At 47.5% G+C, this 23,210-nt stretch overlaps 1 protein-coding gene across 1 annotated transcript; it reads right to left on the bottom strand.

The window, feature by feature from the left end:
* Window positions 1-1,247: 1,247 nt before the first annotated feature.
* mipol1 (mirror-image polydactyly 1) lies at window positions 1,248-22,991 on the bottom strand. The gene is made up of 17 exons (XM_086049396.1): window positions 22,720-22,991; window positions 22,592-22,635; window positions 21,625-21,726; window positions 20,197-20,253; window positions 19,968-20,124; window positions 17,837-17,905; window positions 13,492-13,578; window positions 13,206-13,413; window positions 12,513-12,633; window positions 12,333-12,432; window positions 12,130-12,256; window positions 9,011-9,059; window positions 8,726-8,896; window positions 6,101-6,154; window positions 3,176-3,270; window positions 2,946-3,107; window positions 1,248-1,444 (listed from the first exon to the last, which is right to left on the bottom strand). The coding sequence occupies exons 1-17, from the start codon at window positions 22,724-22,726 to the stop codon at window positions 1,378-1,380; spliced, it is 1,677 nt and encodes a 558-aa protein (XP_085905522.1). The 5' UTR covers window positions 22,727-22,991; the 3' UTR covers window positions 1,248-1,377.
* Window positions 22,992-23,210: the final 219 nt, after the last annotated feature.

The raw sequence follows: 23,210 nt of genomic DNA, 5'->3' as shown, positions 1-23,210 counted from the left end.
TTTACCCCACTATACTATACATGGTTGTTCCCCCCCCCCCCCCAAAAAAAATGCCTTACTGTACTTAAACATCACTTAAACATTTTTAGTGCATTTCATTGTATTGTCTTGGCTTTAGCTCACCTGGCAGAATCGCTTGCCCATTGACTAGCGAGTTGGTTTGAAACCCACTTCAACATGATGCTTTGTTTCTGTTACTACATTTCACCAGCGTCACTATAGTTGAGAGGTTAGCGCAGATGACTGCGAGATGGATAACCAGGGTTCGATTCCAGCCTAAGACAGCTTTCAACTCAGCGTTCTTTTCGTCTAATTCTTTCACATTTAATATTCTTTGATATAATGAATTATGATTACACATTGTAGACATCTTAGTCATTCCCCCAGAAAAAAGCACTTTATTATACAGGGTTGTTTAAAAAAAACAAAAAAAACCGGCTTTTTCACAAAAAAAACACCTTTCCATACATGGTCGTTTTTTTTCACAAAAAAAACACCTTACTATACATGGTCGTTTTTTGGGGGGGGGGGGTTTTCACCAAAAATGCTTTACTTTATATCAGGAGTGGGCAATTCCAGTCCTGGAGGGAGGGCCGGTGTCCTGCCCGTTTCCCATCTCTCCCTGCTGCAACACACCCGATTCATATAATCAGCAAGTTCTGCAGAAGCTGGATAACAACCGTGATCATTGAATCGGGTGTGTTGCAGCAGGGAGAGATGGGAAACGGGCAGGACACCGGCCCTCCCTCCAGGACTGGAATTGCCCACTCCCGATTTAGAAGCTACCGATAATTTGGAACCCGCAAACAACCCTCGACTCTGGTTTGAAACCCTAACCCTACCTACCTTGGAACCTTAATCACTTTTTAAAACCCTCAGCAAGTTTGGAAAGCCAATTTGGAAGCCTTAATCTTGCCTTTAAACCCTAACGTCATTTTTGAACTCACAACCCCATCGTCAAAGCCCAAAAAGCAAGTTTAGAAGCCTGACCCAGGCTTGAAACCCTAGCCCGGTCTTGAAGCGCGCGCCCGCACACACGTGCAGGTGGCATCAGAAGTGGGAGCGAAGAAAGGCGCTCTTTGTCGTCAACAAGCAGATTATGGGTGCAGTGGGATTACCGGCGCGGGGACACCCAAATTGAGCGCGAGCCGGCCAGCGTTGCCGTGGAGACCGCACAATTAAGGGGGGGGGGGGGGCGGGGGCGGACCGCTATGGGCTGTAGTGCAACTCCAAAAATAAAACAAATATTTCCTTTTTTTGCACAATCCAAACTGATCTTTATTGAGACAATCCAAGTGTTGTTGAGCAACCCGCAGCCACGTCACCGTCGTCACGGTGACAGAAGATGACGTCGTCAAATTCAAGGCCTCCAGCCAATCAGACGACGGCGCGCAGGTTTCCGGTGCCCACTTTTTTCCTCAAAACTTCCACCAGACGCTCCAACCTGAAAGGCAAGTCGATTATCAGATGTCATCGTATCGTTTGGAGTTGGAGCAAAATTGCACTCGCCACCACTAATCACAATCCTTCATCAATGCCCGGCAAAACATTCCCATGTGACTTTTTTCAACCGACAAAATTAAAGTGGAAAAGAAATGGATGCGCGCAAGAATGGAAAATGATTTGGGCGGCTAAAAGGAGGCTTGAGTCCACGTTCGCCCCCTGGTGGTCGGCTGACTAAAAGTGCGGCCAAATCCGAGTGTGAGACGCAAACATCGGCGACGATCAAGTTCGTTCACTTTGGCGATTGAAAATCGATTCATTTTTCCAGCCCTTCTGGGAACCTGAATTTCAAATCCTAAACCTGGTTTAAAAGACGAATTTGAAACCTTGGCTAAAAAAAAACAAACCAAAAAAAAAATACCATAAACTAGGCCCCCCACGCAAACAATACTTTAAAACCATCCCTTTGGTTTTAAAGCCTAATTTGAAACCACGATTTTGTCTTGAAACCCTAATTTCAAATCCTGATGCTGTCTTAAAACCCTACTTTGAAAGCGAAAGCCTCATTTAGAAAAGCAAACGTGATCTTAAGATGCTTCTAAACATCTCAAGGCTTTTCAGCCTTATTTTAGAGCACAACCAAGACTTGGTGAACGGATACTCGAAAAAGACAACCCTTAGCTCGAAACCCTCATTTGCAAAGATCGGTTGGCTCAAAACCCTTTGAATAAATTCCAAGCCGGGCTTGAAAGCAAAACCCTGAATGGAAGCGGCGCCCTCGGTCGGCTCGCAACCCCAATTTGAAACCGTACTCCCGGAGCGTTGCTCGTACATCCGTACGTGCTGAGCGTTGCGCACCAAAAGTTGGAAAATAAAGTTGGAATATGGAAGAGATTCCATCAGTTGCACCCCCTCCCCCCCCCCTTTGCCCCCGTACCCCCCCCCCCCCCCCCCTGAGCAAACACTCGTCTCTATTCGGCGAGTCGTCTCCTTTCACAGTGGCCCCGCCCCCCCGCTGGCAGCCAAATTAGAGCAGAAAGCCTCGGGTTTGAGCCCGGACGACTTAATCTGTTTTCATCACCGTCTCATCTTTTCATCTTCAGCCTGATGAGACAGGAAGTCACGCGGCCGCACGGATTACTTTGCCCGCGACACGCCGCGGCCGCGCAACGGGAATAGCAATGATGTCACACGCGCGCGGGCCGTCCACCGCGTCACACTCAACTGCCGCGTCGGCGTCAACGAAGTCACATCCGAACGTTAGCGTCCGTGCTGTCACGCGAACGCCATTGATGACAAGTTGAACATGTCGCCACAGAAAGCTTCATCTCTGCTAATCATCTTGAAAGTCAACCATGTCAACGGCGGCGCGCTGCCATGAGCGAGCGTTCAAGGCGTTAAATTCTTCCAGCGTTTTCGCCATCTATTTTATTTGTTTTTTGTGTGGGGGGGGGGGGGGGGGGGGGGGAGTGGAGTTGAGAGCCACCCACGCGCCCCAATACCTGCGAACTCTCTCGCTGGCGTCTCGCTCCGCCTCCTGGCAGCGTCGAAGCTCCGCCTCCACATCGCGCTTGTCCTGGGTGAGCTGCTGCAGCTGAGCCAGAAGGGGCGGAGCCCGGGTCTGCCCATCCGCAGGGGGCGGAGCCTCGAGGAGTCGCTCAGTGCTAAAAGGAGGAAAGCGGACCCGTTTCACGGCGCCCCCTACGGGCCAAGCTGCTTACAAGCGTCTGACCTGTGATTGGCTCGCAGCAACTTTAGCTCCGCCTCCATCCGCTTCCTGTCATCCAAGGCCACGTCCCGCTCCCGCTCAAGCCTGAGCAGCTCCTCCTGATTGGACGAGAGCCAAAGGAGCCGTCGGGCTTCGCTCGCGGGACTCGGTCGCCTGACCTCGGCGAAGGCGTTAAACGCCGACGCTCGGCGAGCGCCGCGGGCTTGCTTAGCAAAAGTTGATCCCGATTCCAAAAAGGCTTCATTAAGACGCCGATTGCATACGCGCACAGTCGCACAGCGTTTGACTTTTACATCCTCGACACTTTACACGCGCAGCTTGCTAATTAAGTAGACTTAATTAAACACTTCTCCTGTCCTACATTTCGTAGCCTCCTATTTCCTTTTTCCTTACCTCTCCTTGGCCCTCGTTTCCTCTTTCCTAGTTCCTAATTCTGCATTTCCTTGTCCCTCATTTCCTCTTTCCTGGTTCCCTAATTTCCCATCTGGTTGTCCCTCGTTTCCTCTTTCCTATCTCCTAATTTCCCATCTGGTTGTCTCTCGTTTCCTCTTTCCTATCTCCTAATTTCCCATCTGGTTGTCCCTCGTTTCCTCTTTCCTAGTTCCTAATTTCCCATCTCCTAGTCCCTCGTTTCCTCTTTCCTAGTTCCTAATTTCCCATCTCCTAGTCCCTCGTTTCCTCTTTCGTAGTTCCTAATTTCCCATCTCCTAGTCCCTCGTTTCCTCTTTCCTAGTTCCTAATTCTGCATTTCCTTGTCCCTCATTTCCTCTTTCCTAGTTCCCAATTCTGCATTTCCTTGTCCCTCATTTCCTCTTTCCTAGTTCCTAATTCTGCATTTCCTTGTCCCTCATTTCCTCTTTCCTAGTTCCTAATTCTGCATTTCCTTGTCCCTCATTTCCTCTTTCCTAGTTCCTAATTTCCCATCTCCTAGTCCCTCGTTTCCTCTTTCCTAGTTCCTAATTCTGCATTTCCTTGTCCCTCATTTCCTCTTTCCTAGTTCCTAATTCTGCATTTCCTTGTCCCTCATTTCCTCTTTCCTAGTTCCCTAATTTCCCATCTTGTTGTCCCTTGTTTGCTCTTTCCTAGTTCCTAATTTCCCATCTCCTAGTCCCTCGTTTCCTCTTTCCTAGTTCCTAATTTCCCATCTGGTTGTCCCTCGTTTCCTCTTTCCTAGTTCCTAATTTCCCATCTGGTTGTCCCTCGTTTCCTCTTTCCTAGTTCCTAAACCTGCATCTCCTCGCCTCCTCGTTTCCTCTTTCCCGGCTCCTAATTTGGCATCTCCTCATCTCCTTTCGGTCCAGCCGGAGGGTGGCGTCGCTGCGGCGGGCTGCCAATTTGAGGCGGCCAGGTATAGCGGGGAGCTGGCCCCCAGTGGGCATGGCAGAGATGAACCCCGCCCCCCCAGCCACACTTCCCTCCCCCGTCGCTAATGACCCCCCCACCCGTCATGAAGAGGAAGGAAACGGAGGGTCGGTGTGTGTCTTCTCCAGCAGAGTCAAATGAGCGTCTTCAAACGACGAGGCGCTCATTAAACAGAGCGCCATGCAAATGAGGTCATCGGCACGCCGGCGAGCCGACCTTTAACGTGACGACTGAAGGTCGCGCCTTGGCCATTAGTAGGACCAGCAAGAAAGCGCGGCCACCCGACGCCACCTTTCGCGCGGACACTCAAAGGCAACCCAACTTTACGCAACCCATGTCGACGGACGAAATAATTGACTTTGACAAACTACCTCCGGCAATGACTGGATGGACGTGAACAACCGACTTAAATAACCGAAAAACTATTCACGACAATTTTTTTTTTTTAATCGACCTCAAAAAAATCGATACAAACGATCCACTAAAACAAACGAACCGAAGGCAATTGGACAAACGAACAAAGAATGTCAATCATGTTTGTTTTTCTGTTTTTGTTTGCGTTCGAATCGACCTAAACATGCGACTAAAACAAAACAACCCAAGACAATCGACTTGGACAAAAGACATTTTTACCAATGACAACCGAGGGAAATTTCTTGGACAAATGACTCAAGCGATCGACTCGCACAAACAACTTTCCAGAATGACTCGATGGACGTCAACAAATGACTTCAGACGTTTGTTATTTTGTTTCTGAATTGACCTAAGCCGCCGATTCAGACAATCGAATAAAACAATTGGACGTAAGGCAATCAAATGGGACAAATGACTTAGGCAACTGACAACCAACATCAAACATGAGTTTTGTTGTTGTTTTGGAAACAATCGACAATCAACTTGGACAAAGTCATTTGAAGACGTATTGAAAGCAATTCCTTGGACAAACGACTAAAGAATGACCCGATGGACCGAAACCAATGCCTTCAATCATTGAAAAAATCATTTGCTGAACGTCTTGAACAATTTCAAAAATCGACCTGGACTAACAACTTGACTTAACGGACCTAAACAACGGACTTCATTAACAAATGACAAACTTTTTTTTAATTATTATTATTTTATTTTTTTTAAATCAACCCGAACTGAATCGATGACTGCAAAGTAGGAATTGAAGATTTGAAGACGTCCACGAAGGCCTCAAGCGACTGAAAAGGAGACGTTGAACGTTGCGTTTGGCGCGTGCGGGTCGCCACGCGGGCTGAAGCCGTGGGCGACATACATCTGCCGGCCGGCCGGCCGCTGATCGCGCGTCAGCTGTTCAATTAAAAGCGTCTCGGGCCGGTAATCCCCGCCCCCGAGCCCCCGCCCCCCCCTCATTGAGAGCTCGGGAGCGCTACACCGATAACAACGTCCATTGGATATTCCCGCGGCCGCAAAGCGACGGAAGACGAAGAGCTGAGCGCTCTGGCCAAACGACAAGTGGGGGGGGAAAAAAAAAACAAAAAACAAACGCCGACAAATCGGTCACGCGTGACGACGAAGACGCCGTCTTGTGTGCGCGCCTACCTTGCTCGCCCTCTGCTCTCTCTCCTGCATGACTTCCTGTTGCAGTCGCCGACACTGCAGACAAGTCAAAGAGTTAACGTTAGTGACATAATGCGGGCCATTTCAGCTTTGACAATCATACAAAATGTCCCCATTGTGCGATTAATAAAAGTCAGATTATCCTAGCCTAAGTCGATTGAACAAGCAAACGATCGACGTTGACAAACGACTGAGAAGAAAAAAAAAAACAATCGACGATACAGCATGGCCAAAACCATCTCTACATTCCAAATGACTTAAAATAATGACTTCGACAATCAACTTAATTCACTGCGCCAATTGACCTAAACCAAGAACTGCAACTAACGATTACTTGAGTAATCGATTAAGCTGTCGATTATTTCTTAACACGTCCACGCCTTTATTCAAAAACGGGGTATTATGGTGCGTACAATCGCTCCAAATATCCACGCGCTCGTTCTTCGTCGTCACGTTTTTGCTCTTTGCTTCGCCCTTGACAACCGCACCATGTCTTCGAGGTTCAATAAAAAAAAAAAAAGAATGCAGCATATTGGATGTGGAGCCACAAAAAGCGGATACAGGCTCACAGTTTATGGTGAACGCACGCCACTCGACCGCCACTTGGTGTGTGGCCAATCGGAAATTTTTTTTTTCTTCAATCAATCCAAACAATCCGTTTGGACAAAATATCGAATTCAAATAATCGATTCGAACAATCCAATTTGATAAATGCCATGCCAAGAATAAGCCCCAAAATGACTTTAAAAAAAAAATCGGCCTGAAGAATTAACGTTAACAAACGATTGAAGAAGAAAACAACGCAAACAGCTGAACTTAAAAGGTTTCTAGTGAAACCAAAACATGACTTTAAGCAGTGATTGTCAAAGTGTGGTCGGGGGGGGGGCTCCCTCTAGTGGTTTGCCACAGAATCACCCAATCATATTTTTGAAATGTGCAAGAACAATGGCGTAACCATATTTTTGAACCGATGCAGTACATTTGTTAAGCGCAGTTCAGTCAGTTGTGCTTCTAAGTACACCACATTTCCTTTTAACCTTTTCAAACCGCTTTTATTTTTCTAACATTTATTCCAGCAGAATTTCTGTTCTGTTAATGTGCAATACATTTCAACGTAATACTAAATATATATTTTAGTTTCCATTTTTTTTTTTACAAATGTTCACACTGTGCATAATGTTTCTGTGGCTTGCCATGCTAATACTTTGAACATTTTTGGGGCGAACACTTGGGCCTACTGCGCTACTGTATTTTAATGCGAGTCTTTACAGGTTTTTTTTTCAAGGTGGTACTCGGTGTGTAAAAAAAAAAAAAAAAAAGTTTGCCGACCACTAACTTAAACTAAGGACTAAAAAACAAAAACCCAAGCGAGCGGGTCATGGAGCAGGTCTGGCGGGGAATGGAACCGGCAACCCGGCAGCAGCTGCACACATTTAATAAGCTTGTAATGACCTGATATTAGCTCAATAAAGGCCTGGGGGGGGGGGGGGGGGGGGGGGGGGGGGTGGAATTGGGGGATGGCACGCCACCTCCTTCTCAGCACCCCCCCCTTTTCTAATATTTCCCACAAGTCCCGGCAGCGGCGTCCGATAATCCCTGAGAGATGAGGAGAGGGAGCGAGGGACGGCGAGCAGCGGGGGGGAGGAGAGCAATCCTCCAGCATGGAGTGTTCTCTCTCTTCTCCTCCGCCGGGGATTACGCTCGCTTTGAAACATATTTGAGGCGGCGGGGCGGCATTAAGGTGTTACTGTGGAGGGTGGTGTTAACGCCGAGGGGCGGGGTGTTAAAAGATGGCGCGCCGCCGACACTAGCGGGACTTAGCGGCGCGCTACAGCCGGATGGCGGCGGGTTAATGGCGGCGGCGGCGGCGGGGCCGGGATGGATGAAGGCGGGGGCTGGGGGGGGGGGGGGGGGGCACGGGGGGGGGGGGGGATGTGCCACGTCACGCGGCAACTTTCCAACATCGCGTCAAGAAAGATCAGAAATCCTTTTTGAGATTGTGCTGGAGGTTATAGTTGACAAAAACTAGCCAAATTGCTACAACAAAAATTGATAACATGGTTTTGTTAACGGAATAACATCAAATCTAAAAAAAAAAAAAAAAAAAAAAAGAAAAAACACACCCAAAAAATAAAACTAATACTAAAACTAACAAAATCTAAACTAAAACGGGAAAAACAACAACGACCTCGCTCTGAAAACTAATAAAAGAAAACTCCAACTGAAATCCAAAATAACGACCATGAAAATCCCAAAACCGTCAAAGCATGCTGGGGGGACGTTGCCGCGATATTTTGCTCGCCGGAATTTGCAGTCGATTTAATCGATTCCCTTTGGAAATTTGCATTCGATTAAATCGATTCACTTTGGACTTGAAAAGTCCAAATGAACGCGCCGACTGAAATGGCAAACATTGCTCGAAAAACAAAACATTTGTTGTTATTAGTCAGTCTGGTCTTGAGGGGACCGGGGCGCGAGCGCGCAGTCAACATCGTTGTTTCGTTGTTTTATGCAAATATTTGCGGCGGCGGGCGACGGCGGCAAACACGAACGCGTCACCAGCCGCCGCCGCCGCAAACAAACGCGGCGCGGCGCGGCGCGGCGGACCTTGGCGAGGGAGCCGTCTCGCTCGTCCATGACGGCCTTCATCTCCTGCGCGCCGAGGTGGGCGCGGCGTTGCCTGGCCAGCCGCAGCCGCTCCAGCAGGGCCCCGCCCAACCGGGACACTTCCTGCGCCGAGGCCGAGTCGCAGACGCGGCGGAGGAGTTCCTCCGCTTCCTGCAAGTCGGCCAAACGCACGGCGGAGGGTTTCGCGTCGTCCACGCGGCCAGGGAGCAAACGTGCGAGAAGAAGAAGAAGAAGAAGAAGAAGAAAAAAAAAAAAGGCTTTTACCGAGTCGCCGTCGCCAGGGGACGAGCTCCGGCTCCGGCTCCGCTCGGACCTGGAAAACGCAAACACACGGGTACACGCAGGCGAGAGCTTGAGATTCCTCGGCCTTGCGTGTCAGTCAAAGTACATTTGTGTCGGTTCCCGTGGGCGGCGGGCGGCCGGCACGCGGTGACCGACGCCCCTTTTGCCGACGGCTGACGAATGACGGGGCACTTTTAAAGAGGAGGGACGTGGATTTTTTTCCGCCCGTCTCGAGTAATGCGGCTCAAGTGGCGACGGACCTCCGAGTGACGGACGACGTGGGGGGGGGCGGGCGGACGGCGGAGCCACTGACGGACTAAAGGACTGAGCTTTACAATTGGGCTGAGTGTGGAAAAATGCCGGACGGACGAGAGACGGGCGGGCGGCCAGGGCGCTGACGGATGCAGAAGCCAGTCGAACGGGCGCCTCCGCTTTGTGCGGGTTCTGGCTTGCTGCTCCCTGCTGGATCTTTTTGGATCTCGGTTGCTCTTGTATGTTTGGTGTTGATTGTTCTTGGCCGCTCAGGACGGATCTTGTAAGTTAGCGTTAGTGGTCTCCTTCTTCCAGCTTCTCGCCCGCTCGTGTATGCTCCCTGCGTCCTTGGACGTTTGTCTCGGTTGTTTTTCTGTTTCTTGTGTTTTTCTGTTCGGCTTCTTGTTCGGGCTTCTTGGCGTTTCTTGTGGGTTTTGGGAGGTTGGTGTCCATTTGTTGATTTTATTGCTGGTTCCTGGTCGCTTGGTGTTGTTTCTCGACGGTTGTAGAAGGTTATTGTCGGGCTCGGGTAGCGTTCGGACACGCGTTCCTTTCGGTGCTTGCAGGTCTGCTTGGGTTCTCGTAGCTTGGTGGTCGTTCTTTTTGCTTGTTTATGTTTGTGTTGGTTCCGCAGCGCCTTAAATTTGCTTCCTGCAAATTTGTGCACACGTCGAGGGTCTTGTAGGTTCTGTGTGGTTGTCGTTGGTTCCTGCGGGTTCACTGACGTCGGGTCTTGGTCGCTTGTTTATTTTTTGCGGCGGCAGTTATTTTATTCTTTGTGGCGTTTTTTTTTAGGTTCTTGTTGGGTTGTATATTGTGTTGGATCTTTTAGGTTGGTGCTGGTTCTTAACGGTCCTGGCATGCTTTGCGCACATTCGTCTTGGTTCTTGTTCTTGTTCGTACGTGACGGTGGGTTCTTGATAGATCTTGCTGATCCTTCTTGGTTTGCGTGGGTCCCTTTTTGGTTCTCGCAAGTTATTTGGGGTTCTTGTACATTTGTGGTGCTACCGGGTCATTTTTGTAGCTTCCTGCGGGTTTGTGCGCGCGTGTCTGGGTTCTCGTTGATTCATGATGGTTCTAGTAGCTTGCCGTCGGTTCTTGTTGGACCGCGATGGCCTTTTTTTTTTTTCTTCTTTTTTCCACTTGTACGTTCTCGGCGGTTCGGCCGGCGGAGGCGAAGGCGCTAAGATTGCGATCCGCCGTCCTCCTCCAGGGAAGTTCTTCATTGAGCCCGGCGCTGTTTTGCTGTAATAAACTGTAATAAGATGGCCGACGCGGCGCCGCTCTGCGGGGAACAGCAGGTAATGAAAGACCAGCCGCCTCCAATAAAGCTCCTCTAACACCGCGCTTACAGCTCGGCAGCTCGCCTCACGCCGCACGGGCGCTCGCGCTCGCTCGCACGCACGCACGCACGCATCTCAGCCGCCGCCATTACTCGGATCAAGAGTGCGAGCAACAATTAAGTCATCATTTTGGAAAAAGTTTCTGTGTGTCAAATTGTTATTCAACACTTTTCCTAGACATCACACACTTATCAGAGAATGACACACCCACCCGCACACGCTAACAGATACTGTATACACACACACACACACACACGCACGCACACACACACACACACACACATAGCCCTGACAGATGGAACATGATCGTCCATATTCGCTCCCTCATAAAAAGGATTGCGGCCGCCATATCAATCACCCCTCATCCTGGGCTGGGGGGAATTTTGTGTGTGTGGCGGGGTATGTGCTTGTGTGCGCGGGGGGGAGAAGGGGCGGGGGGGGGGGGGTTTAATCTCTAATTAGGTTTGCGTGTCTATTTGGCAGCTCCTCGGCTGACGAGAGCTCATTTCACAGCTTTTGAACAAGAATTGGCTGCGGCGGCGGCGGCGGCGCACGCTTGTCACAAATAAACAATTTGGAATAATTAAGTGGCAAATACAGTGCACTTTTTATTAGGACTTTATTTTAAAACATGTCGCAATGTGATCCCGACTTTCTCATGGTAAAAAAAAAATAATAATAATTTTTTTCGTTTTTTAAAACAACTTTATTTTGAAGGGCACCCACGTCAATCACAAGACTGACACACACACACACACACACACACAGGCAAATTAAAGTCTCAAAGCTAATGAAGCGAACTAGCATGCCCTTTTGTGATCAATCATCAAATAGAGGCTTTTATTTTGAAAAACATTTTGTTGGAAGGGCACCCGGCGGAGACGCTGCAGAATGATGAGCCACACTGGGTTCAACACTTTATCTGGAGAAGCAAACTAGCTGCACGAATTGAATTCGAAAAAAGTTCGATTTTGAAGGGAATCCACTAGGGAGGTAACGATTCACTCAAGCCCCGATTTGATTCGATTTTTTTTTTTTTTTTTTTTTAATTGCTACCATGCTTGTCTCGGTGCACTCGTGTGGTTGTGCAGCCATTCGCAAAGGCCTTCAAAGATGTTTGGCGCAAGCGCATCTTTTCATCTGGAACGGAAAAAAAAAACAACTTTTCAAGACGAGATGAATTGAACCGATGCGATTTTTCACGTGATCAAATGGATTAATCGGGGCGAATCGATTTCGAATGGATTTTGATCCCCGGAATCCACCGGTCGCACAGGACCGAGCCACCTGTCAATTAGAGGACTGACACTGTCGCTTTACCTTGACAAGCATAACAGCGACAGATATTGTTATAATAGCGGATATGTGTGTGTGTGTGTGCCACTTTTATTTTGAAAGGCATCCACCGGAAAGGCGTCGCACTGCAGTGTGAAAAGTCACAAAATCGCCTGTCAATCGCTGGCCTGACCCGTGTGTGCGTGCGCGTGCGCGTGCGCGCGTGCTTACTTGGCAGCCTGCTGCAGTCTTGCCACGTGGCGTAAAGCCTCATCCCGCTCCTCATTGGCCAACAGGACTCGTGACATCATGGCCTGGTCTCTCTCCTTGCGAGCGCTCAACAACTCGTCCAAGAAGTCTGACGGGACACCGAAGCCGACAATTTCAGCGAGGGCGGCGTCGGGCCGTCGTTGCGGCCGCCGAGCGGCGCTCACCCGAAGGCGCCTGCCAGTCTTCGGCCCGCTTGGTGTCGGCCATCAGCTCCGCCTCCTTCCTCTGTAGCTCCTCCTCCTTCAGGCACAGCTGCTCCAGCAGCTGAAATAAAAGTCCGGCGTCGGGCGGCGTGGGGTCGTGAGGCCGAGATGCGTGTCGGACGGCGCGGCGAGCCTTCAAACCTTCTTGTTGGCGTCTCTCAGCGCGTCCAACTCTCGGAGTAGCAGAGACACCTCTTTGTCTGCGTGCGGGGGCGGGGCTTGACCGGAAGTTGCCGCGGGACCAACCGCGACGTCCCCAAGGCTGCCGGAGGACGCGACGGGGATGAGTCGTCTGACCGCTCGGACACGAAGGGGCCACGCGATGACGCACCTGTGGTTAGCGCTTACGCCGCGTGCCGGCACCTTGCTAGCCGCCGTCTTCAATAATAGCGGCGGCAACTATGTTCTCATATCGCCTTAAAGGTCAGGCTGTTGCTTCTTGGCGTATTCGCGCCGAGAAATAACATGGCTGCCATGCTAATTGAGTGTTTCTAATATCAAGTGTTTCTAATCTAACGCCGGCTTCTCCTATTTCGGGCAAGCGGCTCATCAAATCATCTCGTTTAATAGGTCACGGCGACGCCAGGAAGAAGAAAGTTTAATCAAAGGTCTAATAAGCTTGGCAGCAATTTCCAATATGAACGCGTCGCTCTGGTGAGCGCGCTGGTGTTTTTGTTTGGACCGGGTGGGGCCCTTCCCCGTGATGCATCGTGCCCTCCGGCCGCAAGCGCGTGTCCCGCTAGCGCCCCGCTAGCGCCCCGCTAGCGCCCCGTTAGCGCCCCGTTAGCGCCCCGCTAGCGCCCCGCTAGCGCATGACCTTTTGCGTTTGATCACCTGCTGGCAACGGGCCCTCCCGCTACGGGGCCGGCGTGACCCTGACAGGTCTCAGGACCCGGCGGGGAGCGTCCACTGGCTGAAAGGTCGGCTTCCATGTCGGGAACGCCTGCCGACGTCGCGGAGGACGGCGGGCGAGGCGTTCTGCTGTGGCTCTGAAGCGGTGCTGCGGCGCCAGCACTGCGAGCCTCCAAGGGGACCTGCAGGACTGAGACAAAAAAACAGGAGCAAGACGGGCAAGGATTGGACAAAGATTGTGAAAAGGTTCTGGTAAAAGGCTTCTCACCCGCAAGCTTGTCAGATGGTTCCGCACTGGGCCCGGGGGCGGGGCTCAGAAGTCGCTGTCGCAGTTCCTCGTTCAATTGAGGGTTATCTGACAACACGGAAGGATATTTGGCCATCACAACTCAACAATGACGGTGCAGAAATTAAGCCACTACACTCTATCAGGCTTTTGATCCAATTCTAGTCCCTGATCGGAGACTTGTCTTTGGTCAAAAGGCCTCAATCGGTTACTGGTTTTTACCTCGGATCAAATTCTCAATCTGGTCTTTTTTTTTTTTTGGACAATCTGGTCCTGATTTTGTTTCTGGTCCAAGGCCTTAGTCACTAGTTAAAGTCCTTAGTCTGGTTGCAGTCTTTTTCCAGCTGGTCTAGATCTTGTCTCGGGTCCCAATTGCTCAGTCTGGTCCTAGTCTTGTCTCCAATTCAAGCCATGCATGTGAACTTGGTGTTTTCCCCGGTCCAAAGTTTCACTCTGGTCTTCTCTCTGGGTTCGGTCTTCAGTCTTGTCCTGGTACAGGCTTTCACTCTGGTATTGCTCTTGTCTGCGGTCCAAGTTCCCCATCTGGTCTTAGACTTGTCTGTGATCCAAATTCTCTGCGTGAACCCGGTCTTGTTGCGGCAACAATTTCTCCCTCTGCTCTTTTTTGTTTTTAGTACAAGTTGACCCACTCTGGCCCTAGTTCCGTCTGTGGTCAAAGTCCTTAGTCCGGTGGCGACCGCTCATCTTGTCTCGCCATCATCTAAACGTGGTGAAAGTTGTCACTCCGCTCTTGTCCCTGAACCTGGTTTTGACCCGAGTACCGGTCTTATCTGCGGTTGTGGTCGTGACTTTGACAGCGAGCGGGGCTAGTGAGGGGGGGGGGGTGGGGGGGGGGGGAAGCGTCGTGGACTTTCAAGTCACTTTGAAAGTGTCCGTGCTGCGTGCGCCGGTCCGTGATTAATGTGAACAGTTTCCTCGGGCCGGCTAAGGATGTTTAAATCCTTCTAAATGAGCGTTCACGCTTCACACTCGCTTTGAAGTCTCGTCAAAGATGGAAAAATGTGCGGAAAAAAGGGGAAACGCAAAGGCCAATCGGGGGTCCAATCTCCGTGAGCCAATGAGGAGCTGTCGGGGGTGCTGCCCCCCCCCCCCCCTCCCCGAACCTCCTCCTGGCGTAATAGAAACTAAAGTCCATTAATTTTTTAAGCTTGATTAATAGATTTTGTGCGGCGGCGGCGCAGGAAGTTTGCTGTGTTTTCCAGCTGACTGCATGAATATTAATGACGGTGTGGAGCTGATTAAATAAGATTCACGGCAAATCCAACACAATCCAGCTCTGATCTTTCCCGCCGTGCCGCCGCCGCCCGGAATTTCCATACCGACAGGACGGCGAGAACAACGCACACAATCAACACGCGCGAGCACGCGCGGGCGGGCACGCGCTCGTCTGCCGTCGCCGCCTTTGATCGTTTGCGTCTGTCTGACCACTTCGCTCAACACAAACAAACCGCCGCGGATTATCGATCGCCGATCGGCTACGCGATGCAACCAAATGTCTGATTGACAGCGCGCAAAAAACCCACTTCCGGATGTGCTGGCACACGCTTATTTGCTATTTGAAGTGGCTGGAGCATGTGCAAGGGGGAATGTACTCGAACAGACGCTCGCGAAAACTTTTTACGCAAAGTAGCACGATCATGGCCAAAATGAGGATCCGGATTATTTCGATCAATTGTAACCGCGATTCTGAATCACAATTATTTATGTTGCCAGGATATGAAAGAGAAAAACTAGGGCTGGCAAAATCAAAGCTTTAACTATGAAGATTAATTTGAATTTCATAACATACAAGAAAAAAAGGAACTCAGTTTTATTCACAATTTACGTCTGCTGACGTGTGCAGCCAAACTCAGAGGAGAGTCGCTGTCACAAAGACGCACTTTTACGTCGTCTTACTTTAAAAAGTTGCCTGACGGCTTCTTGGAAAAATCCTAAATAATTTGCACACTTTGCACAGCCAAATTCAAATGCCATATTAGCTGTACGTCTTTGGTGTATCGTTCAACTGCTGCATTTTACAGGAAAAGAATCACATTCAAGGATCAAAGAAAGCTATTAGAACAGTCAATGAATCGAAATATACCTTCATTTTTTCCCCCCACATTAATTCCAAGATTTGACTCAAGTAAATAACGGTTCCAAGCTTCGTAAAAAAATTGCAGCTGAAAAATATGATTAATCGCGATTAATTATGGAAAATGTTGCAATTAGTTAAAAAATGTTGATCGTTTAACAGCACTAGGAAAAAACGCTTAAACAAAGTGTAGCAATAACATTGACAAAGGGCTAACTGAACACATTTGCTACGACAGAGTGCCATCACAGCGCCTCGACCTCGGAAGTTGACTGATTGTTGACTCAATAAAGCCTTGACCAAGCGTTGGCCCCCTGGTGGTTGGCTCACGACTGGGTGGGAAAATCGGGGTCGCGATTCCAATTCGATTCACCGTGCAGCCCAAGCAGTACCTCGACTGTCAAATACACTCGCGTAGTAGGCCCGCGTTGGAGCAAAATGCGACAGAGGGATTATCCCTGAAAGCTTTTTCCCCAAATGATCGTAAGCCTCTGTTACATGAGCTACAGTTTGAATATTAACGCGGCACTTAAATAAGAACATTTGGCAAAATGGTCCTTTAATAAACATTCAAATCTATTGCGCATCATTTGTACCTTCATAAAATGTAAAAAAAACAAACAAAAAAAAAAGATGGAATTAAAAGTGAAATACAACTGAACTGCACTTGTGCCACTAGAGGGAGCCCACATTTTACACTACTAGAACGCACATGAACAGATTGTTGGCGTCGGGTGGAATCCTCCAAAAATCGTCACTTTTCAGGAGACCCCCTATCCCCCCAACTTTTGTCGACCATTAACATTACCTCGTCGTCAAAGACAGCAAACCATTTGCAACACTTTAGAGTGGTCGAAAATGTACACACAAAAAGAATTCAAACCAAAGAAAAAACAACACAAATCGCACACACTGACCAATAGTACACATTTGTGGAAAAAAAAAAAAGAAATTGACCGAAATGTGACATTGCTGGCAAGTCATATCTCGGAGAAGACACACTAAGAACATGACACACTGACATGTGTGCGCTCAAACACATGCTTACATGGCACATGGCAAAGAGACGGGAGACCTTGTACAGGTGTCATAACGTTAAGATGCACAAGTACACTTGGTACACAAGAGAAATTGACCGTGAGTGTGTGCTCACACACACGCACGCACGCTCAGAAACAATTCAGTCCACCCAAACAGATACGAGGCAGCCTTCTCTACAACACAACACAACCAATACAAGCGTGTGTGCGTGTGTGTGTGTGTGTGTGCGTGCGTGCGTGCGTGCGTGCGTGCGCGATGGACCACCCAGCCTGCAGATTAAAAGCTTCACATGACCCCCCCATTCACTCTCAGCCTTTTCATTACATTTATCTACATTTATCTGTGTGTGTGTGCGTGCGTGTGTGCGTGCGTGCGTGTGTGAGAGTAGAGAGTGCTTTGATCGATATGTGTGGTGATTGACAAGCCACATACTGTAATGTATGTATTCGTATGTATGGATTTAATAGTAGATCGGGTCAGCGGAATCAATGAGGGTGCCACGAAATCTGATCATTGGGATTGAAAGGACAATGATGTTTTTGACTGACAGCACACAGGAAGTCCCAAATCCAAAAAGTAAGACGCTTTCTTACCCCCCACTAAAAATATAGTGTATATAAATACATACATATATATAAATACATATATATATACATATATATATATAAAAATATAAATAAATATACATATATGTATAAAGATATATATGTATAAAAAATATATAAATACATAAAAATATGTATGTAAATATATAAAAATATAAATATATGTATATACATAAAAAATATCTATATGTATATATACACAGACACACACACAGAGTGACTATTTGTCTAGTCCCATTTTCAATGTGTACGTCATGACCTGTGGTGTTGCTGGTGTAAAGGGACACAGTGCCCCTCAGTGGACAAACTCACACACTACTACTCCGATACTTTCAGCATTAGTGTGTTTGTGACTGATTTGTAACGTGTAATACATGCTGTGTAGCGCTAGAACGCGCTGTGTTGTTGTGTACCTCTGGATCAGTGATGTGTTACACTTCTGTGCATACGTGTGTTGTGCACCTCTAGAAAATTGTCGGGTGTGTCGCTAAATGTGTTCTTGTGAACATCTGGAACATCTTGTCATGTAGCACTTGTGTACGTGTACCCGCAAGTATTGTGGTGTACACACAATAGTGTTGTGTACCTGTGTACATGTCCACCAGAGAGTCTCTTAGTTCTTTGCTTGGCGTCCATCTTGACTGTTCTGAACTCTCTGGACTTCTGTTATAAAAAATAAATACATAAATAAATAATAATAATAATAATAACAACGTGCTTTGAGGGACCTGGCGTTGAGTCCTGATATTAATTAGCGGGGGCGGACAATTTATTTGTTTTTTTTTTATTCGCTTTATAGAGCTTTTCGAGACTAGAATAGTCACAACAATTCTCTTGATAATGCCTCATGAATAAAGATAATTCAGCTAAGCTAACAAAGATGATTCCGTTTTTTTTTTTCCCTCCGCTCTCTGTGTCAAGGTCTGATTTGTGACCATATGACATAAACGATTAACTAAGATCCTCAAGTAAACACAGCTTTAAAAAGTGTCTTCTTCTTCTAACAGATGACATTTGTTTTGCTTCTCAATGTGGACATCTGCTCAGGGCAGGGGCGGTTCTATTCTAGTGGGACACAGGGCTGCCAAAATCAGCCCCAAAAATCAGGTAAAAATACAAAAACATTTGTCTCGTCACCTTTAACAGAAAAATTCAACTGAAAAAAGGTCAAATAACTAATATATACAGTAATTGCTTAATTGAATGGTTTTTGTTTGTGAATGAAGCTTCAAAATAGCTTCATAAACCAATTGGTGTCTATTTTCGAACTCCTCTAGATCAGTGTTTTTCAAACTTTTTTGAGTCAAGGCACATTTCTTTCATTGGACAAATCCCGCGGCACACCAACAGCTGAAATTGTGAAAAAAAAATTGTTATATTTTAACAATATAAGCATTATATTGTTGATATAAGCATTTTTTTTAACATTGAATGGGAATGAAATAAACACAAAGAAAAAAGTATTTTATAATATTATAATATCATTATAATATTGATACTCAGTGTGAAACATTGGCCTGTTTGGATAAACATGCGTCACTAATTCGCTTGTCTCTAAACAAAGACACTGAGCTACCTGCTGATGCCACCTGCTGGTATGGAAGAGTACTACAACGTAGTAAAGACATGATTACGCTGCCAGGCGCTAGACCGCACAAATTAGATCATTTCCCACGACACACCTGACAATATCTCACCAGTGTGCCGCGGCACAGAGTTTGAAAAACACTGCTCTAGATCAGAAAACAACCAATCACGGCTCAGCTTCAGAAAACGGGTGAGCTGTGATTGGTCGTTACCTGAGCAACTTTGATGTCATTTTCAGTCGACGGAAGTGACAAAATGGCCGCCCACTGACATGGCTAAAAACAGGTGGATTTGGCTATATTCCATAAATGCAATATTGATGGGAATGTCCTGTTTCAACTCGTGGGCCTGCATAGAACATATTCTTCCCCTTTAAGACCCTTTATACAAAACAACAGTGCCATCTGGAGGCGCATTTTATAAAGTATGTCAAAGTTGCATCCGTGGATTTTTCTGTACGCCGCTCTCGCACGAAAACGTTTGGACACCATTGGCCTAACAGATCTTAATCGTTTTGAAAGTTCCCTCTCATGAAATGGACGAGTCCATCTTACTGCGCACGTGCAGACTTGATTCAAGAAGGGGGAAGCAATAGGCAAACTTTTTGTTTGTTTTTTTTCAAAATGGAAGAGAATTCTCCCGGCAGAGTGAAGGTGAATGAAAAATTTTCATCCAAACTACCAAATTTCTTTTTTCAGAGACACCGAATGCGCGTAACCGATAGTAGCAACGTGGCGTAGGCTTGCACACGCGAGAAACTGCTCACACCTGATGTTAGCAACATGCTAACGGCACTGCCCAGTGGCCGCATGAGTGATAAATGACCATTGTGGAAATGTTGCCTTACTGGCGGCGCAGCTGCAGCTGGAGGTGACGCATCTTCTTTTTGGCTTTCCGCAGCGCCAGCTGAACGTCTGCAGCTTTAACCCGAGACGCCATGGCCGACAACAGACGTCGCCACGGCAACGCACACACCGAAATATTGATGAGCTCACCGGACAGGCTGTCAATGATGCCAACATTTTTCGGGGGGGTGTCTTAGGCTGAAAACATGAAAGACACAAGGAGCGGGTGATTTTGTCTTCATGTGTTTATTCGTTTGTTCATTCATGCATTGGATGATTGGTCACTCTGTTGTTCGTCCAGCAGTTTGTTGAGCAACGCCGCGTCCACGCGGTGCTTCATGACAAAGCGACCGTTCAGGTGGAAGACGGGAATGTCCCACTTGTACTTGTCTCGCCACGCTCGATTCTCCGGACGGCTGATGTCCACTTGCTGCAGGACAAACTGACACGCGTACAGGCGACAAACGTCAGTGACCAGTCGTTCATCCATTCAGGGTCATTTGTGCCCGCTCACTTTGTGCTTGAGTGGCTGCAGCGCTTCTTTGGCTTCGTCGCACAGAGGACACGGATCCTAAAAACAAAATGCGGCAGTTAGCTCACCGGTGTCAACGTTCTTTACTGTTGAATAAACAGCATTAGCAACGTTAGCAAGCTACCACGCTAAAATTCTAAAGCACAATGTTTACTTAAACATACTGCACTCCCGAAATACACTGTTAGCGTTAACATGTTCTCTCTTGCGTACTAAACTGTTAGCATTAGCAAACCATTCGCATGTTTCTTACGCATCTATCTTATCTTGCTGAACATCGTGACAAGTGAAAAGAGAAGCTGTTAGCATTAGCATGTGAGTGTTAGCGTTGAACAAAAGCGTGAGAATAGGAAAAATGGCAGCTGTTAGCAGTGGAATTAGCATGTGTTACCATCGGGCCAGATTTTAAAATTAGCAAAAGTCAGAAATTAAGCGCAGCTGCACACTTTTCTGGATACGCATATTCTCCAGACCCCTCAAAACCACGGCTGAATGCTGACAGTATATATCATCTTATTTGGCAAAAAATAGCGGCACCAGCGACCTTTTTTATGCACCTGTGTGATTACAGAGCTTTTTGCTTCCAACATGCTACTGGCAACTTTGGATTTTTTTTTTTTTTGTTTTGTTTTTTTTCCTTAAAGCGCAGGGCTCACTATTAGGGCTGGACAGTTTATGATCGCAATTACGGATCACAAACTTCAGATGGATCACAGTGATCAGCTGTGAGCATATTCAGGGCCCGTTCGGAAATTCACCTTGTTGCCTGTGCAACTGCTCTTGAGAGTGAGCGTAATCGGAGATGCAGAGTGCACTCCCCTCTCATTGATTTGCGAAAGCAGCTAGCACCGGCGCTAGCGCGCAACGGCGCTCATTTTTCGGCGCACTCTGTATAATCAGACGACAAATCCGAGCAACACTTTTAGTTTCCGAAAGGTCGGAGTGAACCAGAGAGCCTGGGGTCTGTCACAAACAAATCTTTTTGCAGTCGATTATCGTATTAATTATTCCATCGATTACTCGAGTAATCGACACAAACGAGTATGTCGACTTACAGCAGTCAAAGACAAATCTAGAGTAGCACTCGGAGATATACCTGGTAAGAGAACATTTTAAATCACATTCTCCCGGATTTATTTGTACATCCCTCTGCGATACAGCATACACGGTGGCATTTTTGCCGTTGAGACTGAACATAACGTGAAAACGCAGCAGAGAAATCAATGTATTCAAGTTAGGCGGGTTTAGCGAGTGGCAATGTAAGATGGCCGCCGGTGGTTTCCCTTCTTCCGACGGTGCTATATACCTACGTGCCTTATACATGGAAACAAAAGTGGGGGTTGGCATTAGCATGGTAAACAGTGACAACAGGAAAAGGTTTGTAGGTGTTAGGATTAGCATGCACATTACCTTGGTGTACAGAGTGAGAACTGGTAAGGTGTTGCGACAGTAGCGCCTGACGCGTGGCACAAGCGTGACATGTGACACGCGTCGTGGCACAAGCGTTAGCATCTGGGAAGAGAAACAAAACAAAATGGCTGCTAACCTGATCGGGTCACGTGAGTTTCGGTCGCAGTGGCCGGCCAATCGCAGAGCAGGAGAGCCCAGCTCCACCAATAAGTTTTTTTGAATACACGCAGTCTTTGTCCACTGATGACATGTCATTCCCAAACTCTTCCAAGTGACGACATCAAATGGGCGACAAATCTCCCAAAAATCCCAGAATGCATTGTTGCACTGTGCTCTTGAAGAACCTTCTTCAAAGTACAGTGGCACCTTGGGTTAAGAATTACCATTATATTTCTTTTCATTCTCCTTTATTATGTTTTTATACAATGAAACCAGTGCTATTTTTGTCAATCAAAAACACAGCAAAACATTGATGTTTTCAAGCAGGCACGGCTCCGGGATTTTTTTTCTCTCCCGGGACTAAATGGGGGCTTGACTGAGGAAGTAATTTATAAATATATATTTGAATTTCAACTAAAGTGCTGGAGGAATTTAACTGGGGTTACACTGGGTTCTAATGGGGCGAGAGCACCCACTAGTCCCGGTGTAGCGCCGTCCCTGTTTAGAAGGGGCCGGAACGGTCACAACAAAATGGCGGCTCACTCGTTTACGTCGGAAACGTCCAAAACACCCGGATGTTCTACTTTCTCCGTTGGTTGGTGGGCTTTCCAAATGGGCGTCACGTCGTATTTTAAAATCATCAAATTGTCAACGAGTTGCTTAACAAAGTCACACTCTGTCAATTGAGCTCAAACAAACGTCGTCCTCTAGTACAAAATATAAAATACGAAATGTTGCCTCCTTGTGTGTCACATGTTGTTTGCCTGTTAGCTCAGGTGCTAACTGTCAGAAAGTTAATTCAACTCACCGAGTACAGTGGCGATGAACAAGACGAGTCGTCGCGCTTTTTGCCTTCAAGCCCACAAATGAAGAATGGAAGTTTGTTGATTGGAGAAGCACAAATGAGAACGTTAAGGAGAACACTCGATTACGTACTTTGCATTTAAGTCTGTTTTCTTCTTCTACGGCTGCATTCGGCTTCGCCACCAGTTTTGGCCCGCTTCAGATGCATGGCCGCCACCTGCTGGACTCGAATGAGGTGACAATCACCCTGCAATTGTCCAATTTTCCATGACTTCCATCGCATGTTTCCATAATTAGTCATTCTAACCAATGTTCCCTCTAATTCTCCACGTGTCTGAGTATTCACACAAATCCCCTGAGCATTCCTTGGACCATGGTGAGCAACACCAGCACATGGCGGCCACACCAATATCACGCCTGTCCAAAATTCTGCAATCAGAAGTTGCATGATGTAGGTACGTCACCAAAAATTAAAACCACCTATATATCAAAATAGAACATATGATTGAATACGCCTTGATATCGAAATAGAATATTTCGTGGAATAGATATTTGTGATACAAATAAAGTCATTAAACTGGTGTGGAACTGATGGAATGATTGTTGAAACGTAACGCGTGTGC

This window comes from Filicampus tigris, chromosome 13 (genome assembly GCF_054856515.1).
Source record: "Filicampus tigris isolate MCC_2025a chromosome 13, RoL_Ftig_1.0, whole genome shotgun sequence".
Classification (NCBI taxonomy): Eukaryota; Metazoa; Chordata; class Actinopteri; order Syngnathiformes; family Syngnathidae; genus Filicampus; species Filicampus tigris.
This window is presented reverse-complemented; position numbering and strand designations above follow the sequence as displayed.

Excerpts from the sequence above, each read along its gene's own strand:
- mipol1 (XM_086049396.1), bottom strand. Across the intron at positions 12,433-12,512 it reads TGAGAGACGCCAACAAGAAG|CTGCTGGAGCAGCTGTGCCT; the intron begins GTTTGAAGGCTC and ends CTTTTATTTCAG. Across the intron at positions 12,257-12,332 it reads AGACTGGCAGGCGCCTTCGG|ACTTCTTGGACGAGTTGTTG; the intron begins GTGAGCGCCGCT and ends GTGTCCCGTCAG.